Source organism: Rhinopithecus bieti, unplaced genomic scaffold (assembly GCF_001698545.2).
Source record: "Rhinopithecus bieti isolate Rb0 unplaced genomic scaffold, ASM169854v2 scaffold_48450, whole genome shotgun sequence".
Classification (NCBI taxonomy): Eukaryota; Metazoa; Chordata; class Mammalia; order Primates; family Cercopithecidae; genus Rhinopithecus; species Rhinopithecus bieti.
In genome coordinates, this window is record NW_016819072.1 from 84,062 (window position 1) to 106,216 (window position 22,155).

At 43.7% G+C, this 22,155-nt stretch overlaps 2 protein-coding genes across 2 annotated transcripts in view; one reads left to right on the top strand and one right to left on the bottom strand.

Moving 5' to 3' along the window:
• On the bottom strand, positions 1-10,896 carry DTX3L (deltex E3 ubiquitin ligase 3L). Its single transcript, XM_017858195.1, has 5 exons — positions 10,567-10,896; positions 9,109-9,320; positions 5,157-6,692; positions 4,509-4,726; positions 1-3,495 (listed from the first exon to the last, which is right to left on the bottom strand). The coding sequence occupies exons 1-5, from the start codon at positions 10,763-10,765 to the stop codon at positions 3,426-3,428; spliced, it is 2,235 nt and encodes a 744-aa protein (XP_017713684.1). The 5' UTR covers positions 10,766-10,896; the 3' UTR covers positions 1-3,425.
• The window catches only part of PARP9 (poly(ADP-ribose) polymerase family member 9), a 25,250-nt gene continuing 13,949 nt past the window's right edge, over positions 10,855-22,155 (top strand). The window contains exons 1-4 of the mRNA XM_017858196.1: positions 10,855-10,944; positions 15,093-15,196; positions 16,337-16,370; positions 18,578-19,413. Coding sequence (XP_017713685.1) covers positions 15,182-15,196; positions 16,337-16,370; positions 18,578-19,413 — 885 coding nt within the window. The 5' untranslated portion in view covers positions 10,855-10,944; positions 15,093-15,181. The remainder of the gene's footprint in view (positions 10,945-15,092; positions 15,197-16,336; positions 16,371-18,577; positions 19,414-22,155) is intronic.

Consider the following 22,155-nt stretch of genomic DNA (forward strand, 5'->3'; position numbering starts at 1 on the left):
TTTGTTCCAAATCTTTAACTTTATTTAAAGCAGACACAGATAACACCTTCCAAAGAGTAAAAGCAGTAACCCAAATGCTCTCCAGTCACCCATACCATGAAATTTGCACATCACACACAGTGCAATCTCCCATCCAGAACTTAGTAGAAACCAAACTTTTCCTTCTTTGGAACAAATTTAGCTAAAAGATGAATAGCTAGAAAATAACTATAATGGTAAAGAATTTAATGAATCACCAAAAACTAAATTTATAATCTGATTTTTAAAAAAATCATGTATCATTTAGCTTGAGCTTCCTCAACTCTCTGAACAAAGAAAAGATTCTGAGTTTTAAGTTCTTCAAATAGGATTTCCTCTGGGGAAATTTGCTTTGAGTACTGTGTGGGAATCCATTTCTGAGAGAAGCCCAGAATAAAGGGTTCGCCTCAGCCTGCTCCATGGAGAAGTACCCTCATGGGAGACAGTACAGATCTCAGGAGCAGAGCTATGGGGACAGACTACCTGGTTCATGTCCCAGCATTTCCACTTATTAACTGTGTGACCTTTGGCAAGTTACTTATCCTCTCAGTGCACCAGTTTTCTCAGTTATAAAATGGGAATATGAATTGTATCAATCACACGTATGTAAATCTGTTGTAAAGGGGACAAAATAAGGTAAGTACTCATTAAATATTAGCTATTATTATCTGATAAAAAATTTGTACGTGTGTATGTGTATCTTTGGGAAAAGAAGAAGGCATCTTGTTTACCATTTTTTTGGAGAGAAGCTGGGAAATGGATAATCACATAATTTGCTATTATTACTTTAATCTGACTTGAAGAACCGTTTAAAAATAAAATTTGGCATGTCATATATTCCTTATAATAGGCTTATTTCACCTTTCTTCTGTCCAGAGAGAGTATCAGCGAGAAGGAATTTAAAGGTGAAAACATGAATTGGTGGGAGTTAAGGGTTGAAAAACTACTACAATGTGGGCTACGGTTATTATAAAATGATGGAAATGGAAACTAGAGTAAGTTCGTCTGTTAAACCTGGAAGTGAGCTAGGCATGGTCGCTCACGCCTGTCATCCCAACACTTTGGGAGCCCAAGGCAGGAGTATACCTTGAGCCCAGGAGTTCGAGACCAGCCTGGGCAACACAGGGACACCCCATCTCTCCAAAAAAAAAAAAAAAAGCCAGGCATGGTAGTGCACGCCTGTGGTCCCAGCCTCTTGAGAGGCTGAGGTGGGAGGATCACCTGGCCCCAGAAGGTTGACACTGCAGTGAGCCGTGATTGTGCCATTGTACTCCAGCCACTGCACTCCAGCCTGGGGGGCACAGTGAGACCCTGTCTCAAAACAACAACAACAACAACAACAAAACAAAACAAAAAAACACTTGGAAGTGGGGTATACTCAAAAGTACAAAATTATCTAGAGAAAAACAATGCTCAGAAATATGTAGCATTACTGTGGCAGGGCAAGTGCACCCAATATGGCAGTTTACAAGGAACAGCAAAGGCTCAAGTGAGGGGCCTGGTCAGAGTTCAGGCTCCAAGTGTTCTAGAATAAGAAACTTAAGTCAGGCACAGTGGCACGTGCCTACAATCCCATCTACTCGAGAGGCCAAGGTTGGGGGATGGCTTGAGCCCAGGAGTTCAAGTCCAGTCTTGATGTTTTCCCTTAAGAGACAGGGCAATATAGTAAGGCCTTGTCTCTTAAGGCAAAAAACAATGAAAGAAAGAAGCTCAGTTTTCCAAATTAGTAGCCAGGACTCTAGAAATGGCTTCTTTACTCCTGCCTCTGCCAAAGATTTTGGAGGCAAATATCCCTCTGCTGACTTACTAGCAACCTAAGTCAGGCAACCCAATTTTATGAAACACTGCTATAGTTTGGTTTGTTTGACCTCCTCCAAATCTCATGTTGAAATTTGATCCTCAGCGTCGGAGGTGAAGCCTAGGGAGGGGTCTGGGTCATGGGGCAGATCCCCATGAATGGCTTGGTGCTGTTCTCATGGGAGTGACTCATTCTCAGTTCCTGAAGAACTGCTTGTTGAAAACAGCTTGGCACCTCCCCCACACCTCTCCCTCACTTCCTCTCTGTCATATGATTTCTGGCTACCCTTGGCTATGAATGGAAGCAGCCTGAGGCTTTCACCCGATGCCCAACCTTCTGGCCAGCAAAATTGTGAGCCAAACAAACCTTTTTTCTTTATAAATGACCCAGTCTCAGGTGTTCTTTTATAGCAACACAAACAGACTGATAGGTACCAACTATATACTAGGTACTTGGCCATTAAAAATGATAGTCTTGGGTGGATGTGGTGGCTCATGCCTGTAATCCCAGCACTTTGGGAGGCCAAGGCAGGAGGATCATTTGAGCTCAGGAGTTTGAAACCAGCCTGGACAACATGGCAAAACCCCGTCTCTACCAAAAATACAAAAAATTAGCCGGGTGTGGGTGCACACACCTGTAACCCTAGCTACTGGGGAGGCTGAGGCAGGAGAATCGCTTGAACCCGGGAAGTGGAGGTTGCAGTGAGCCAATATCACACCGCTGCACTCCAGCCTGGGAGACAGATCAAGACTCCATCTCTAATAATAATAATAATAATTAGTCTTATTCCATTTATTACCAATGCTTGCCCAATCTCTACTCATGGCCACTTTTCTTGCCATGAGTAAGAAAGCGGAATATGGGTCTTTAATTTCCCACAACCAACCCTTTTTCCTCCCATTTACAATAGAATTTCACTTTCACAGGTAGAGATTAAGGGGAAAACACACAAAAAAATGAAGAACCATCCCAGAGATGGCAATGAAAAAGGGATCAATTGGCAGCTGATAGTTCAACTGAAGGACATAGAAGATGATTTCAGACCCACCTCTAACCCCAGTGATGACACAAGAGGCATGACACCCTTGCAGCAGATTTTACACAGATTTGGGGGGCTTTTGTCTTCCGTAAAAAGTATCACTCCAGGGCCAGGCCCAGTGGCTCATGCCTATAATCCCAACACTTTGGAAGGCTGAGGCGGGCAGATCACGAGGTCAGGAGATCGAGACCATCCTGGCTAACACGGTGAAACCCCGTCTCTACTAAAATACAAAACAAAATAAGCCGAGCGTGGTGGCGGGCGCCTGTAGTCCCAGCTGCTCAGGAGACTGAGGCGGGGAGAATGGCGTCAACCCGGGAGGCGCAGCTTGCAGTGAGCTGAGATCGCACTACTGCACTCCAGTCTGGGCGACAGAGCGAGACTCTGTCTCAAAAAAAAAATATCACTCCAGAAATGACAGACTAGCAGATTCTTATTCTTATACAAACCATTCCTTAAGAAGAAAAATTTCAAAGTCTTTTCTACATAAGGATTTAGATTGGCATAAAATTAGCCTCCTAAAATATATTTTTTTGAAAGCTTGATTTAAGACATCTTCCAGCAGTTTTCTTACTCAATTCCTTTCGCTTTCAGCTCCTCTTTGACACGTTTCAGGTAAGAAGGATCAGGGTAGCCATACCTGGAGAAAGAAAAATTCCTTTAGTGTCACCACAAATTTTTCCGATATGTGCAATAGATATCCAGCATTTAAGGATTTAATATCCAGTGTTGCAAACATTCACAAGTAATCCTGAAGGTGGATGACGTATCATGACTTTTAAGTTTGCAGATGCAAGTCATTTAGCTAGTGAGTGAGCCTAGCTGTCTGGCCAACATCTGCCTTTCAACCTGGCTTCTACCCTGCCAACTCCAAAGTATTAACGTGATGTAGTTATTACATTCTGCATCAAAGGGCAGGGGTTTGAGAATCCAAGATGAATGGTAAGTAAGTTGATTTAATTTGAGGCTTCATGTCTATGTTAATTCTTAAAATTTTTCAGTTTATGGTAAGTAGTGACTCTCATAAAAATATAATAATATACTGTGTTTTATTGGGGCGTTGTAATCACATGCTAGTAGGATTTTCAAATTTCAGGTTTTGAAAATGTCTCAGGGTATATATTATTTCTTTAGTACCAAGGGTCTGAGGATCCTATTGGGGTTTCATAAAGAACAATTGGATTTCCTATAATACAGTTTCTACCAATAGTCTCCTCACAACTTAGACTTTTTCTAGAATATTATTGGTCAAGTGATTTCAGGTTCTCTGTGGACTGGTGGGGAAGAGGGGAAAAGAAAGGTGACCTTAAAAGAAAGCAAAGTGAGTAACATTCCTAGCATCTAGCCTTCAAATAGACACCAAGCCTTAAATTAAATCAGCTTATATAGTATTCATCCTGGATTCAAAACCCCCCTGCCCTTTGGTGCAAAATTGAAATAACTCCATAGTACTTTATAGCTGACAGGGTAGAAGTTGATGGGGACCAATCTTGCTGTCTTTGAGATTATCATCCCTGACTAGCATCTCTCAAAATACTTGACTATACCCAATACCACTGCTATAGATTCTTCTTATATCCACATCCAGAAATTGCCGTAGTTCATAATCCCTATAATCTGTTGAGTAGCCATTACATCCCAAAAGGCTCTCACTTTTCTGGTCCTCCAAACTTGGATGTTTTGTGGTGAATATCATTCCAAGTGATGACATCTGAGGTTCCTAATACGCGAGAGTACCCCACTGTGAAAATCAGCTTTTGGTCAAAGGCCTTACGAAGCAGTTTCGAAACCTTCCTTCCTTCCTCATTATCAGGCAAGTATGCAGTTCGCTGTGTTCCAGGGTATCTCTTTCCTGGGTTTGGGTGTTCTCCCTGTGTGAGGACAAGAAAATGTCATGTGAAAACAGTGCCCTGTCTAATTTTTATTATAGGTATAGATGTGTTCATTTGTAGATAAAGCAAATCAAAAGCAAGAAAAGTATTGAAGTTATGCTGATATTCCTAATAACCCATATTTCTCCTCTTTCCTTGAATTCATGCTGGAAACACTGTCCACCTTCCTGATACCCCCATCTCAAGATATAATCTCCACCTACCCTTTCTCTGTCTTAAGAAATGGACACAAAAAATATTTGAATTATCAGCAAACATTGTGACCTTTACCACTATTTCAATCCCTTGCACATGACCCTGGAGATAATTCCTTGGGAAATCTACTGTCTAATAGGCAATAGGACAGTCTCTTTTGCCCTGGTAATCGTAGCATAGTGGCAAGAAACCCATGGACTTCAGAAATACTTACTGTTTGTATGCCTCCTTTCATAGAATAATTAATCACAATGGTGCCACAGGACTCATAACCTGGAAGTGAGTCTCTTGAAACAGTGACAATCATGCTTCCCTCTGGCTGATTTCCTTTGTGAACACCATAGGAAGTCTGGCATGTGGGACAGACTGGCTTATATGACATGGCTTTGCTGATACAAGGGCCGCAGAATTCATGCTTGCACGTTGGCAGCACTTCTTTGTTACTAATGGTGTCCATACAGATGACACAGATGCCCTCTTCCTTCTTGTCCAGTTCTGAGGCCTCAGAGCTCACAGAGCCCTTGAGTGGCGGAGAGGCTGCTTTGGAATCATCGCTATCAATGTCCATCGGTGTTTCATGATCCTCCTTCAGTTTCTCTCCAGCCAATGAAGATTTTCCTCCTCCTTTTAGAACATACTGCTTCGCCTTTGCAAGGTGATTTGGCAAACCAGTCAAAATCATTAACTCTTGATTTAGCACAAAGTGTACATTTGGATGTCTTTTTCTAAAGTCATCTGCAAACTTGGTCTGATATAAATGCTTTCTCTCCTTGCCCAAAGATTTCAGTGAAAGAATTTCTCTCATCAAGTGACATGAGGCATGTTGAAAGGCATCGATGAAACTTGCATAAGCATGCACAGATAGATCTACCTGCTTGTCCTTGGGTTCAAACAGAACGCAGGTTTTCTGACCTTTCTCAGAAACCTTGCTGCAAGTGTCATACCTTTTTTCGATCTCTGATATCTCCTGTAGTAATTCAGTTTCTAAAAGTTTATAGCGGGCACTATCAACCTCAATTTCATTCATCATGTAATTGACAGTGAATAGTTTCACAGGTGTCTTGACAAGAGCTTCAGAGATTTTTTGTTTGGCAGCTGAAATGTCATCTTGTGTTCCAAGGAGAGTTAATTCTCCTCCTTTCTCCTTTATAAGGAGTTTTGTAAACTGTTGATTCAATTCCTGTTTGAATTTATTTGCCTGCTTACTGTCCGCTAAAGAGAAACATTCTTGCTTCAGACGTTCTGTGTTCTTCTGAAATTCACTAGCAAAAGACTCACGAGCTGCTTCCAGGTCACCTGATTGACTTGAGGTGAAATCTAAACAGACCATATTTGGAGAACTGTCCTGGATTTCAATGTTTATACCAAATCTTTTCTCTATTGAGTCGATTTTATCAGGACAGATATATTTAAAGTATTCAAAGTAAGGCAAGGAAACTTCAAAACAGTTGCTTTTTTCTTCTGCCTTGGTTTCTGGTTCAGAAGGAGAAATGTAGCTGTCCCTCTCCTGCTGACTGAGTGGCTTCCTCTCTGTCACTGAAGGGGAAAATTCTTGTTTCCGCTCACTTTCCAGGAACTGCTCACTCAAAAATTGATGTATTTTTTCAATGTCTTGGAAGTCACCACACACCTTCTCAATTCCATCGTGACCTTCCATTTTTCTGATACTGGGGCACAGTGTGGTTATGTACGCCCTCTGCTCTTTGGAGAACAGGTTACAGTTCAGGTCAGCTGTTACAGTAAGAAAGATCTGAAATTTTAAAAGGAACAGGAACAAATAAAACCTCTCAGCATGCAGACCTACCATCTTCTCTTTAGGAGAATGCATAGAGACTAGAGAAACAACCACTACATCTTCCCCAAGCAGGGGGCAACTTCTTTCAAATCCTATTTATTTATTTATTTATTTATTTATTTTGAGTTGGAGTTTCGCTCTTGTTACCCAGGCTGAAGTGCAATGGCATGATCTCGGCTGACCGCAACCTCCACCTCCCAGGTTCAAGAGATTCTCCTGCCTCAGCCTCCCAAGTAAGTGGGATTACAGGCATGCGCCACCACGCCTGGCTAATTTTGTATTTTTAGTAGAGACAAGATTTCTCCATGTTGGTCAGGCTGGCCTGGAACTCCCAACCTCAGGTGATCCGCCTGCCTCGGCCTCCCAAAGTGCTGGGATTACAGGCATGAGCCACTGTGCCCGGCCTCAAATCCTTTTTAGAGGATACAGCATGCTACATCCCAGAGGTTCTCACCCCTGTCTGCATATAAGACTCATCTGGCAAGTTCAGGGAAAAACAAACCAGCCAAAGCCCAAGCACATCCCCAGAGATTCTGATGTTAACTAGTCTGCAGTGGAGCCTGGGCATGAGCATTTCTAAAAGCTCCATGGCCAAGAGATCTGTGTTCTACAACTGCCACTATCTGTTTGATCTTGGGAACAGCAGTCAAGGGAAGGCACTTGTGCTCTCTGGGCAAGTTGTCGTGGCCCTCACAAATGTCTGTGAACTTGGAAGGGAGCAGTAAAGCTGAGGAAAATGGCTTTCCTATGACTATTTTTTCTCTTCTTCACTCCTCCTCTTTTCTTTTTTAAACTAAACACCTGACTGCATGCGAAGTTGTTGGTCCCTTCTAAACCCTGGCCTTTAGAAGCTCAAATATAAGACGTGCCAGGTTAAGATAAAAAGGACAGAGGCCAATTAAATGTAATACAAAAGCAAAATTTCTAATGTTTTGTTCCTTCTCAAGGACTTTGCATGTAAGATCCTTCCTCCAGATCTTCAAAATGTTTCCTGAATCCAGCCATTTTTCACACCTCCATCAAGGCCACCCAAAGTCCATGCCATTATCATCTTTCACCTGGCGCATTGCAACCCCTCCTAACTGGGTTCTGACTCTCCATTCTAGCCCCTTCCTATGTTCAGTTTTCCAACAGCAGCCAGAGTGACTGTTTAGAAATATAAACCAGATCGCCCTCTCTCCTGGCTCAAAACTATCTGATGAATCCCCCAACATTTTAAGTTAAAAATCCAAAATCCTTACCTTCAGCCCCAAAGGCCTGTCTTCTGTGTACCTTCCCGAGTTCCTAGCACCTCTCTCCCTTGCTCACTGCCCTCCCCACCACACTGGCTTCCTTAAAGCTTCTGGGCCTCAGAATGTCAGCTCTTGAGGCCTTTGTACATATGCTTCCCTCTAGGACATTTCCCCCCCAGAAATCCACTTGGCTAGAGATGTTATCTCACTTGAGGTTTTTCCAGACATCCTATTTTAAATGGTGGTTCTGTCATTGTCTGTCACTTATTCTTCTTATTCTTCTTTCTAGCAGGTATGACTGGCAGGCATTTTATTATATATTTATTTGTTTATTAATATTGTCTGTTTCTCTCACTAGAAGGTGCAATCCCCGGAAGCAGAGTCTGCCATGTTCCTGGCTGCCTCCCCAGCTCCTATAACAGTGCCTGGAACACATTAAGCAGTGGATATCTATTGTTGAATGAATCTTGTCATCATTCAAGTTGCAGGCCAAACATCACCTCCTCAGTCAAGTTGTCTCTGATTTCTGGTTAGAAGTAGCACCAGGCTAGGCGCAGTAATTCATGACTGTAATCCCAGCACTTTGGGAGGCCAAGGCGGGCAGATCGCTTGAGCCCAGGAGTTTGAGAACAGCCTGGGCAACATAGTGAGACCCTGTTTCTACCAAAAAAAAAAAAAAAAAGTTGACCGGGTGTAGTGGCACCTGTAGTCCTAGCTACTCAGGAGGCTGAGGTGAGAGGATCGCTTGAGCCCAGGAGGTCAACGCTGCAGTGAGCCATGATTATGCCACTGTACTCCAGCCTAGGTGATAAAGTGAGACTCTGTCTTGTTGGGGGAAAAAAGAAGTAACACCACCCCCATCTTCCCTTTGCTTGCCCTAGCCCTGTTTCTCTCCAAATAAATAAAATGGTTCTAATTATTTTACTTGCCTACTGTCTTTCTATGCATGCCCTGGGCCCCAGTATAAGCCACCTGAGAGCAGGGACCTTGTCCGTTGTGTTCGTCTCTGTGTCCAGTGCCTAAAACAGTGCCTGGCTCCCATGTATGTGCCCAGCACATGGGTGTTCGATCAATAATACATGAGGCTGGTGACTGGAGAGAAGGCACAGGCACAGCCAGCTCCTTCTTTCAATACTCACCTTTTGGAGACAGGAATCCACAGCATTAGGAATATGTCCTTCATGTTGATGCGTATCACTAGATGGTGTTTCTGCTTGTGACTGTGTCAGTGAAGAAATTTGAGGTCTCGTGTTCTTCTTTATTGAATTTTCAGTGGGTACCAGGAAAATGGGCACAGGTTTGTTGTCAATAAGCATCTGGTGTTCTCCTTTTTTCAACACTCTCTCCTTAGCTTCAGCGGAAACATTAAACACACACATATACACACATAAAAATGGGAGAGATTTCAAGTAATCCTCTCATGTCTGTACCCTGTCCCAGCACCTCCCAGTAACGCTGCTCACTGCATCCTGGAATGGTGGGTTGTCAATGGAGGAAATCCGGGAGCTATTAAGAGTTTTAAAGTGTGCGGATTAAGTTTTACTACAGAATTGAAAGCTTAACGACAATGGGACATTGTCCACTCATTAAACGTCATGTTTCTGACACTGTCTCCAGTCTCCCCTTTCTTCTTTCTTTCCCTCCCTCCCTTCCTTCCTTTGTTTTGTTTTGTTTTGTTTTGTTTTTTGAGACGGAATCTCACTCTGTCACCCAGGCTGGAGTGCAATGGTGCGACCTCGTCTCACTGCAACCTCTCTGCCTCCCGAGTTCAAGCGATTCTCCTGCCTCAGCCTCCGGAGTAGCTTAGATTGCAGGTGCGCACCACCACGCCGGGGTAATTTTTGTATTCTTAGTAGAGACGGAATTTCACCATGTTGGCCAGGCTGGTCTCAAACTCCCGGCCTCAGGTGATCCACCAACCTGGCCTCCACAGTGCTAGGATTATAGGCGTGAGCCACCGCACCCGGCCCGGTCTCCCATTTCAATACTCATTATACAGGTAAGTTACAACAGCAGGAATCAAAAGTGCAGACTCTGAATTGTGTAAATACACGTGTGTTTGCTGGCATTCGTAAAAAAGGGCAGGAAGGAAATACACCAAATGGACACATTGTTTATCTCCAGGTTGTTTTCTTTTTTACTCTTTTCTCTTATTTCAATAGTGAGCATGTATCACTTTTGTAATCCTCAAAAATACAAAATGGAACATCCTTTTGTTCATGGATGGAACAATGGAACCATTTAAAACATACAAGTGGAATCCCTGAATGACAAGGACGGCAGCTGACAGGCATCTGGGGGATGGAAGATGACAGCTGAGAAATTAAGTTAGAATGAGGATATGGGAAGCATCCACATTAGGGCGGGGTCAGCCAGATCCGCACCGGGCACATGTGAGGCCCTATCCTCCACCGAGTGTTCACTGTCTCAGTGAGTCTCTTGGCAGCAGGGCCCCATCCCTGTACGCCACCGCACAGTGACATACTTTCTTCCGCCCTCTCCCCTAGGTCAGCTGAAGCTGGGTCCGCCTGGAAACCCGGGAGCCGGGCCCCCAGAGACAGCTTTCGGCTTTCGCAGCCCGACCGCCCGAAGCTCACCTGCCCTTTCACTGAACTCCACCCGGAAGGTGCCCGGGGCTTCGTGTTCTTGGGGCCTGACCGTGCACTCCCCACCGCCCGAGGACTTAGAGCTCTGGAAGTAGCACTCCAGCTTCCGTTGTACCCGGACGCCGGACCCGGACACCCGCACGAGGAGCGGGGACGGCGGGCGCAGGTCGGAGGCCATGGCTCTGCGCATCGGGAGGGCGCGGGGGCTCCGGGACGCCGCTGGGCCGGGACTGGGGTAAAGGCGCGGCCCGCCCCGCCGACTGGGCGCAGAGTTTCAGTTTCGCTTCCCCGGAGGTCCCTCCCTGTTCCCAGCAGAGCTGCTTCCCGCTCTTCCCTGTGCTGTCCGCACCGAGGCGAGTGGTCTGCCGGGTGGGTAGGTCCGGTGCCCCTGGGCCCTCGGGGTCCCCTCTCCTACGGGCTCGGGGTGCGGGGGGCGGAGAGTGGGGGCGGGCGCGGACCGGGATCCCAGGGCCAGGCCTCCCTTATGAGTAGACTATGCAAAGAAAGTTAAGTTTCTCCTGTGTTTCTTATTCTTTGTAACTCTTACTGCTGATATCACTATTATTTGATGCTAAAAAGTAATTCACATCTGAATTCATGTTAAATTTGCCCATTTTTGAAAATCTGAATGTGTTCATCTGGTAATTGTGACCTGTTACCCCTTCCCTCCCTCCAACTCTACCCTTTAGACGGGCGCCTGGGGGCTTTTCTCCTCCATTGCTTGATTTAACCAACAGCACTGAATTGTTTCTTGCTGCGCAAAGAGCAGAGCAAGGCCCTAATGTCAAGGGCTGGTGAGGGGAGGCGGACCTGTGAACCAAGGAGCAAAACTTCTTCAAGGCCTCCAAGGAGAAGTTTCAAGCAGCATCTTAATAAACTGAGTGTGGCGACGAGATGGGGAGGACAGAGTTGGGGGGAAAAGCACCTGAGGCTTAGGGACCACTGTGGTCTGAAGCACAGAGTGGGCCTGGGGCCTGGGAGGAGAGGAGATGGGTGAGGGGATGAGGGAGGGAGGGCCTACCTAGATGGGCACTGTCCAACAGAAATACAATGTGAGCCAGTATGTTCATTCTAAAATTTTTGCAGCCATATTTTTTAAAGGATAAACAGATGAAATTAATTGTAATGATGTTATTTAACTTGACATATCCAAAACTTAATCATTTCAGCACGTAATGAACTTTTTACATTCTTTTTATCATACTACGTCTTTGCAACCCAGTGTTTTTCTTATACTTACATCACATCTCGATTCAGACCGGCCACATGTAGCCTCAGTAGCTACCTGAGGCTGATAGTCCACCCTGGACAGGACATATTTAGATGGTGAAAAGCTTTGAAGAGCAGTGAAGATGACTCGAAGGGTTGTAAGCAGGGAAAGCAAGAAAATGACTTGCCAGATTTGCATTTTAGAAATATGGTGCTGACAACGGTGTGGAGGACACATTTACAAGCAGGGATGACTGGCGGCAGAGAGGACAGAGATAAGGTTTTTGCACATGGCTGGTAAGACTGGAAATGGGTCAGTCTTTACTGTGAGCAGTTTGGCAGTACTGTCAGAATTACAACAGCATATGCTTTTTGATTCTGGAGTTCCATTTCTAGGAATTTGTCCCATTGATATATTAGCCCCTGTGTGAAGTGACCTGTGTACAAAGATGTTCTTTGCAGCCTTGTTTACAATGGCAAAAGATAGGGAACTCTTTAATGTCCACAAATAGGGGGACCAGCAGTTTAATAATAATAATAATATATCTATACAATGGAATACAATGGGCAGTGGGAAAAATGAAGAAGCTCTCTATGTGCTAATATGAAAAGATGTCTAGGATATGTTACGTGAGAAACGTAAGATGCAGAAGTGTGTGTATAAGCTACTCCCTTTTGTGTAAAAAATGCCACTGGAAGAATACAGGAGAAGCACTCTGGACAGGGAATTTAGTAGGGGAGATAGGAGGAAACCTTTTACATTTTCTTATACATCGTAAATGTAATACCTATTCAAACAACAAAATGTCAAATTAGGTACATTTAAATCTTTGAAAAGAGTATATTGCTGGCTGGGCACGGTGGCTCATGCCTGTAATCCCAGCACTTTGGGAGGCTGAGGCGGGTGGATCACGAGTCAGGAGATCGAGACCATCCTGACTAACACAGTGAAACCCCAGCTCTACTAAAAAAATACAAAAAAAAAAAAAAAAAAAAATTAGCTGGATGTGGTGGCGGGCACCTGTAGTCCCAGCCACTCAGGAGACTGAGGCAGGAGAATGGCGTGAACCCGGGAGGTGGAGCTTGCAGTGAGCCAAGATCACGCCACAGCCTGGGCCACAAAGTGAGATTCTGTCTAAAAAAAAAAAAAAGAAAAGAAAAGAAAAAGAAAGAAATGAAAAGAAAGGAAGGGAAAGAAAAGAAAAGTGTATATTGCCACAGCTCAGGCAAAAGGTGCTGAGACCCTGAGGTGAAGCAGTGTCAGTGGGTGAGGAAGGTAGGGGCATATTTGAAAGTGATTTAGGTTGTCAGGTCCCAGATATGAGACAAAAAAGACTGAGAGAAAGTTGTTAGATTTCTGATTTGAGTGCATAAATGGTATTATCATTTACTGAGCTGCGGAATCCAGGAGATAAAGTATGGATTTGGTGGGGGTAGGATGGAGGATTGGAGACCAGGAGATATGCAGAGGCTTATTTGAGGGGACTGTGAGACCTCCAGGTGGAGTTGAAAAATGGGGCTCAGAACTGCAGATATGAGAGTCATATTTGCAGTTGGTGAGTTGACGCCGCGGGGGTGGATGAGATCACTCCTGCAGAGTATGTAGAATGAGATGAAAAATGCCTTAGACAGAATCCTGGAGCAAACAATTAAGAGGGGTATGGTGGAAGTGAACGCAGGGAAAAGGCCTGTAAAGGCAAAGTGAAGGGTAATAAAAGAACCAAGGGAAGGTGGCCTAGGAGAAGCCAAGAAAGCAGGATTTCAGGAATGAAAGAGTGAAATACTATAGAAAGTGGTCCAGTAAAGATGGATAGAAGATAATCCATTGGCGTTAACCACATGGGGGATTCTGATGAGCAGTTTCTCTCCTTTTTTTTGAGACAGGGTCTCATTCCTGTTGCCCAGGTTGGAGTGCAGTGGCACGATCACAGCTCACTGCAGCCTCAGCTTCCCACCAAGTGATCCTCCCATCTCAGCCTCCCAAGTAGCTGGGACTATAGGCATGTGCCAATATGCGCAGCTAACTTTTTGTATTTTTAGTAGAGATGAGGTCTTGCCATGTTGCCGAGGTTGGTCTCGAACTCCTGAGCTCAGGCAATCCGCCTGCCTCTGCCTCTCAAAGTGCTGGGATCACAGGTGTGAGCCTCCGTGCCTGGCCACTGGCAGTTTCAAAAGGGTGCTGGGAATGAGGCAGGGAGTCAGGTTATAGTAGGCTGAGTGGGCAGGTGGACAGGAGAGTCCACTACTCATTCCAGAAGTTTGGCTGCTTATGGAGAGAAGGAAAACACAGTAGGAACCAGTGATGGAAAGTTAGGAAGGCTTTTGTGGTAATGCTGTTTTTAAAATGGAAGAGATGGAATGCTTAGGGCACTATACTCCTTGTTTGGCTATCCATAGGCCTGTAAAACCTGGCCTGAAGACAGAAACAGGTGCAACATTTAAAGCAAAAGCCCATGGCCAAAGCAGATGAAGTCATCCTTCTTTTTTGAAAACAGCAGTGCCCTCTGGAGGCAAAAAATGCATATTGTCTTTGCATTTTAGGATGCAAAGGATTGTACTAGACCTGCTGCTTTCCCTTGATGAGTAAGAATAGGGATCTGATGCTGTAGATGGTTGTACAAAATTTTTCTATTTCAAAGACATTAGAAATCATTTAGCGGCCTAAACATAGCAACAAGTGTGGGCAACTGTATCTTTAAGCATTTTCGTCATCACTCTTCTAAAAATTCATAATCTTTAATTCCTACCTATTAGATGGAAAATCATTACAAAGTATTTTTTCCAAGATTTTCTGACTTTTAACCAGATATGCCCCTATCATTAGGTCAAGGATATTTATCACAAATTCAGTAATACACACCCCTCACAGGCACAAGTGGCATTTCCTCTTTCTTCAGACACTCTCCAGGGGGCTTCACTCACTCATAAGCTCGGTCTTCCTTACTGTTGTTTGAATGTTGTTCTCAGTCTCACCACTTTGTTATCATCCTCTTCTTCTAAATATGTAAAATCCTCCTGCATTCTTCATTGCCAGGCTCTAGTCTCACCTCCTCCATAAAGCTTTCCCTGTTCCAGGCCGTAGAGCATTTTCCATTCTCTGAACTGGCATTATGATTTCCATTGGAACCCTTCTTGGAAAGGGTAGAAGGTAAACAGTAACAACAGCAAAACAATGTGTACATCGTTATCAAGGAAATTAAGAACTGTTCAAAATCAGAAATCATGTTTGGTCCTCCTACAGTATATTCTTACTGAGTTTCCTAAGATTCTGGCTAATGTTTATTGCATCTTTTCTAATTCATTCCTAGAAGTGGACCACTGTATCTGGAAACTACAGTCTATGCTTTGAAGCGCAAAAGAGAATAAACATTTAAAGACTCCCCCGGGGACCTGGAGGATGGACTTTTCCACGGTAAAAAGCATAAATGTGTGTATGTCATGAACCTTGATCAGCACATGAATACTTCTTTCTATAACAGCAAGAAATCTGGGGTGTTCACTAATACCCGACATCCTCATCTGCTTTTAATAGCCCAATAAAGTTTTCTCCTGTCTCCCTTCTTGGGAAATGGGGAATCAGTAATATGCTAATCTAATCAATAGTGTCAACTTGAAGCTGGATGATTTTTCAGAATATTTTTAATTCTCTTAGCTCATTTAGTGATTCTGCTTTTTCGGGTTGGGGTAAGGAGAGTAATAGAGGATGAATGAAATGAAGGGAATAGAGAAAGATCAGATTAAAAGTCACTTACTAAACTTGAAAATTCCATATTAAGGCTTGTGCCGTGACAAAAGCAATTGAAAGTGTATCCTTGCTGGTGGATGAGAGACAGAGCTGATGAGGCTCACGTCCCCAGGTCTTCTGTCTAGAGAAACCCCATGAGCCTTTGGAGATTGGAGTCTATGTGAGAGTTTGGGGTCATTTTGGTCTGTGACTTTTGGGCCTTTTAAAGTGTTAATCTCTAACCCTCATCTCATTGTAAATTAGAATGAGATGCACTGAGATACATTGGCGGTAGCTAGCGCCTGTAATCCCAGTTACTACAGAGGCTGAGGCCAGGAGGATCACTTGAAGCCAGTAGTTCAAGACCAGCCTGGGCAACATAGCAAGACTCTGCTCATCTCTAAAAATGTAAAAACAATTAGCTGGGCATGGTGGTGCATGCCTGTAGTCCCAGCTATTCAGGAGACTGAGATGGGAGGATCGCTTGAGCCCAGGAGTTCAAGGCTGCAGTGAACTGTGATTGCACCACTGCACTCCAGCCTTGGTGACAGAGTGAAACCTTGTCTCAAAAACCAGTAAAAATTAAATTTAAAAAAAGAAATGCATTGGCCTCTAGGGAAATGGCATAGGGCAATGTTTGCTGGCACATTTAGTATTTTAAGTGTTTCAGACATGCAGATATTTAAAAACACATGCTCCCCTCCCTCCCAAACGCATTGCTTTGAGCAGGATTTCCATTGCATTGTGTTTACTAGGGTGTATTTGTTATCAGTAAGCTGTAGTCATTGCACTTCCATTTTTTAAGAAAGCCATTCTCATTTTTCACAGGTTGCCGGAGCAGCAGCTTACAATAAAAAATCAGGTAGGATTACCTCACTCTCACTCTTGTTTCAGAAAGTCTTTGCTCAGATCTTTCCTCAGTGGAGAAAGGGGAATACATAAGGAGAATGTTTCCCCTACAGGTGCTCAGGTGCGTGACTGCAGATCCTTGTGGGGACCCCCACACATGCTTCAGAGTTGGTGTGGCACCAGCAGGCATGATCTCTCAGGGCCCCACCATTCCTCTCCTTTGCCCATAAATGTGAGACTCTTTTAACGGGAGCCTACAGCTGAAATTGGCCAGATGGGGTGGCCAGCTGATTGTCTCCTTGCTCAACGAGTGCTATGCAAGCTAAATAGTTCTTGCCTAATTCCAGGGGTGCCCCATTAAAGATTTTCAACCAAAGCTCAGGCCAATAGGGCCTTACTACTCAATTCCGGCTTTGTTTGGGTATTTGAGGCCACAAGAGGTCTTTCTAGGAGACTCAGATTAGAAATGGGAGTTGACGCAAAATAAAAGTAATTGTCACATTTTATCTATTTTAGCATGCACATTTTTTTCACATTTTAACATTACTGAAATAAGGTAGTATATCTTTTAACAATTGATGGTATGCCCCAGTTTAGTTAAAATTTTTTTTCCTTTCTCAGAGGCATTGTAACAACAATGTCTTAGACACCATGAAATATGGTGGTGTCCCAAGCTGGGTCCTCCGGGAAGCAGAATTTGAGATGGAATTAGGAGTGCAAAAAATTCACTGTGAAAGGTAAAGAGAGGAAGCCAGACTAAGCAGACTAACCATCAGACTGTAATAAGAACCTGACAGTCTCTGCAAGCCTGAGATTGACTGTTAGAGGTGTCCCACGTTGTGCATAAATGGCCTTGCTCAGCTACTGATGGAGGCTACCCTGAGAATAGCATGACGTTGGCTGAAAGCTGAGATGAACCCTGAGGGGCTAGCAGCTGGAGGCTGTCAGTAACTGTATTTCCCACTTCATAGCCAATTGCAGGGAGATCTGAGTAGCACATCTTCTTGTCTGCCACATACAGTAAATAATTTTTAGTCAATTAGTTTTAATTTCACCAAAATTGTGCCAGACTAGAATATCATAAAGAATTATTTACTGAACTGAAGTAGACATTATCAATGCTCCACTCATTGGCTGGTCCAATGTCTTCCCTACTCCTACTCACCAGGTAACTGCCTCAATCAATGACCAATAGAAGTCGGGTAGGCCAGGCATGGTTGCCTTTTTGGAGTCACCCAGGTGGGCAGATTGCTTGAATCTTTTGGAGCACTTTTGTAGGCCCAGGTGGGCAGATTGCTTGAAATCAGGAGTTTGAGACCAGCCTAGGCAATATGGCGAAACCCCATCTCTACAAAAAAATACAGAAATTAGCTGGACACGATGGTGTGGGAGGCTGTGAGCCTGTAGTCCCAGCTATTCAGGAGGCTGAGGTGGGAGGATGGCTTGAGCATAGGAGGCAGAGGTTGCAGTAAGCCAAGATTGCATCGCTACACTGCAGCCTGAGCAACACAGTGAGACCCTGTCTCAAAAAAAAAAAAAAAGAAGTTGGATAAATATCCCAGCTCCTGTGGTTACTACCCCACCAGTGATATAACCCTGAGGCACAAGATCTACACTGTTTCCCAGTGGAGTTAAGTTCCATCTGCCTAGTTACACGTGCTTTGTTCATTTGTCTTACTTTCACACCCTGCCCTCCCCACCCCAAGGCCCTAGTATTTCCTAGGATCACCTCCCAAATAAACTACTTACATTCAAATCTTTGTCTCAGGGTCTGCTCTTAAGAAAACACAAACTTAGATGCTGACAAAAGCAAAAAAGTTATAAAACCTCCACCTGTTTTGGCTCATAATTAAGTCCCTTCCAATACCTGTGCCATAAGCATGGGTCTTTCTAAGCTCTCCACTTTTATATATATTTTTAAAAATTCATGGCCCCCATATACATAGTTTTCCTATCATCATCACTGCATCGTGGTAGCTACCACTTATGGAGTACTTAATATATGTCAGGCACAAGAGTATGCACTTTATGGGTGACCCATTGAAAACTCTTAGATGTTCTTAGTCTGATTATATGTCTAGTTGAGAAGAAGAATCACGAAGGACAATAGATGAAGTTCATCTCTCTTTTGCACATAGGAAACACAGTCTCCTGGTATGAAGTGGGATTACAACCTTTCAAACTGTGATTTTTTTTTTTTAATCTTCTCTTCTTTTCCAGGAACTGATGCTGTTCGAGAAAAGTATAGTTCACGAATTCCCATTAACCACAATGACTTCAAAATTTTTAAAAATAATGAGCGTCAGCTGTGTGAAGTCCTCCAGAATAAGTTTGGCTGTATCTCTACCGTGGTCTCTCCAGTTCAGGAAGGCAACAGCAAATCTCTGCAAGTGTTCAGAAAAATGCTGACTCCGAGGATAGAGTTATCAGTCTGGAAAGATGACCTCACCACACATGCTGTTGATGCTGTGGTGAATGCAGCCAATGAAGATCTTCTACATGGGGGAGGCCTGGCCCTGGCCCTGGTGAAAGCTGGTGGATTTGAAATCCAAGAAGAAAGCAAACAGTTGGTTGCCACACGTGGTAAAGTATCAACTGGTGGGATAGCTGTCACGGGAGCAGGGAGGCTTCCCTGCAAAGAGATCATCCATGCTGTTGGGCCTCGGTGGATGGAATCGGATACACAGGGATGTATTAGAAAGTTGGAGAGGGCCATTGTAAGTATTCTGGATTATGTCTTCTATGGAAATACTCACATTAAGACAGTAGCAATTCCAGCCTTGAGCTCTGGGATTTTTCAGTTCCCTCTGAATTTGTGTACAGAGACTATTGTAGAGACTATCTGGGTTCATTTGCAAAGGAAGCCAATGATGAGTAATTTGAAAGAAATTCACCTGGTGAGCAATGAAGACCCTACTGTTGCTGCCTTTAAAGCTGCTTCAGAATTAATCCTAGGGACGAGTGAGCTGGGACAAGAAACCACCCCTTCTTTCAATGCAATGGTCATAAACAACCTGACCCTCCAGATTGTCCAGGGCCACATTGAACGACAGACGGTAAGTCTTTGTTTCTATTCTCTCGAACTGGCACAGGTGATCCTTGAAAGTTAAATAATTTTTAAGTATACACTACACAACACTACGTAGAAACCATCTTGTTTGGATTAAGAATATGAGCCAGGTGCAGTGGTACATGCCTGTAACCCAGCTACTTGAGAACCTGAGGTTAGAGGACCATTTGAGCCCAGGAGTTGGAGGCCAGCCTAGGAAACATAGCCAGACCCCATCTCTTTAAAAATTTTTATTTTAAGTTTTTTTACAATAGGCTGGTCATGGTGACTCATGCCTGTAATCCCAGCACTTTGGGAGGTCAAGACAGGAGGATCACTTGATCCCAGATGTTCAAGACCAGCCTGAGGAACGTAGCAAGACCCTGTCTCTCAAAAAAAAAAAAAAATTTTTCAGGGCATGTTGATGCACATCTGTAGTCCCAACTACTTTGGGAGGCTAAGGCAGGAGGCTCAGTTGAGCCCATGAATTCAAGGCTGCAGTGATTCCTGCCAGGGCAACAGAGCAAGACTTTGACTTTGTCTCTAAAAAAAAATAATAATAATATAGCATTCAGGGCCAGGCCATCTGGATTTGAATACCAGCTTTGCTATTTTTTTAACTGGGTAACCCAAAGCAAGTTACTTTATCTTTAGTTCTTCAGTTTCCTCATTTGTACAATGAGGATAATAATAGCATTTATATCTTAGAGCTGGGATCAACACACATAAAATGCTTAGAGTAGTGCTTGATATGTAATAAGTATTTATCATTATTATTGCTATTGCTATTATCTTAGGCACCCTGAGGAATTAGAATAATCTTTGATCCCAAGGAACCTAAAGTCAATTATATTCTTCACTGTAAAAATATTCTTTATTTGAAAGATCTCTCTGGGGAGAAAAACGATCTCAACATTTCTGAAGCAACCTATCAATAGTAAACAAAAATAATACTTAAGAGTATGTAAATTTGTGACAAGAGTGGAGTATAGTGGACCAGGAAAGATTGCTTCAGAAGGTATGAGTTTTGAATCTGATCTCAAGTTTCAATGGTTATAATTGGCAGGAGGGGAAGCTTTCTGGGTGGTCAGAGTGACTTGATCAGAGAGATGCAGAGGAATTGACAGAAAATAATGGGCTTGACTAGAGTCAGGAGACACGGGAGGAGCTCTAAGTCATAGTCTGTGTGTTTATACACAGAATATAACTCTGCCAGGGGCTGTGGAGAATACAAGGTGCAACTAAGCGTTTAGCTGGGGGTCACTGGGCACAAAGGCGAGGATGCTAACAGGGAGAGGGAAGGAGTCAAGGTAGTGGTGAACCTAGGTATTTCTGAGTTAGTGCAGCTCCCCTGCTAGACGGAGAGCACCTTAAAGATGGAGATCTTGGCGTGTTCAGCCCTATAGCCCCAAGGCCTGGTCTGGGCATGCATCTAAGGGTTCAGCAAATTAATGATAAATAAGTGGAGGGGGTAGGAGGGAGAAGGCACCACAACAGAGGGTGAGAATGAATATAAGGCTATATTCTTTTTTTTTCTTCTGGATCAGTGATGTCACACTTAAGATTCCTGTGACCACAATCAAATAGACTTAGACATTGGCAAAACAAACAAACAAACAAACAAACACTTATTGCCTATAAGACAATTAGAGAGAAGACTAGGGGAGTTCATGAAATGAAATATTTGAGAAGTCATTAACACACAAATTTAAAATTAAAATGGAAGCATTCTAGTTGACTAACTTATCCCTTTAACTGAATTTTTTAGTGTGTATTTATTGCCAGCAACATTAGGAACATTACAATTTTTAAAGGGTGTTGGTGCCCCCAAATTGCAAATTCTAATTGTGCTTTCGAAATGAAGCATTAATTAACATCAGTGAAGAAGTACCTGAGTTACCCTGAAAGGGAGCCAGAGTCAGTAGAATGATTAGGGGAATTTGGGCATGGGGGAAGGAAGGACACTATCATTTTTAGCACAGCTCTGAGGGTTAACTAGGAGATGATATTGTCTAAAGTACAGCTCATGTATATGTACAGTCTGTTTCTGAAGAGAGAGATGAAGAACTTGGTTGCACATAGGATGGGTGGGTGAGTAGGAGGTCTGGGGACCTGACCAAGAAGAGGGCCTACTTTTCATTGAATACCTTTTTGTCCCATTTGGAGTTTCTTCAACCATGTTAAGTTTGTTATACTTTAAACCATAAAAACATTAGGAGATGGAAATTTCCCAAGAAATTTTATTTCCTATTTAAAATGAGACAAAACAAAAACCCACGATGAAATAGCAAAAAGTCATGGTGGTCAGGCAGAGATGAAACCATTTATTCACAGAGCTTAAAGCAAATCACAGGGAATACTCCGAATCTAGCCATCTGGGAAGTGTAATCCAGCAAGGGGCAAATAGACGTTTGCAATGAAAATTATATCAGCCGGGCCGGGCGCAGTGGCTCACGCCTGTAATCCCAGCACTTTGGGAGGCCAAGGCGGGTGGATCACGAGGTCAGGAGATCGAGAACATCCTGGCTAATACAGTGAAACCCCGTCTCTACTAAAAACACAAAAAATTAGCCGGGCCTGGTGGCGGGCGCCTGTAGTCCCAGCTACTCGGGAGGCTGAGGCAGGAGAATGGCGTGAACCCGGGGGAGGTGGAGCTTGCAGTGAGCCGAGACCGCGCCACTGCACTCCAGCCTGGGTGACAGAGTGAGACTCCATCTCAAAAAAAAAAATTTAAAATTAAAAAAAAGAA

Bases quoted from the DNA above. Each gene is read 5' to 3' on its own strand.
- DTX3L (XM_017858195.1), bottom strand. From the start codon at position 10,765: ATGCGCAGAGCCATGGCCTCCGACCTGCGCCCGCCGTCCCCGCTCCTC. The intron at 9,321-10,566 runs GTGAGCTTCGGG...TTTCCGCTGAAG, and splicing joins GGAGTTCAGTGAAAGGGCAG to CTAAGGAGAGAGTGTTGAAA. The intron at 6,693-9,108 runs GTGAGTATTGAA...TTAAAATTTCAG, and splicing joins TGGATTCCTGTCTCCAAAAG to ATCTTTCTTACTGTAACAGC.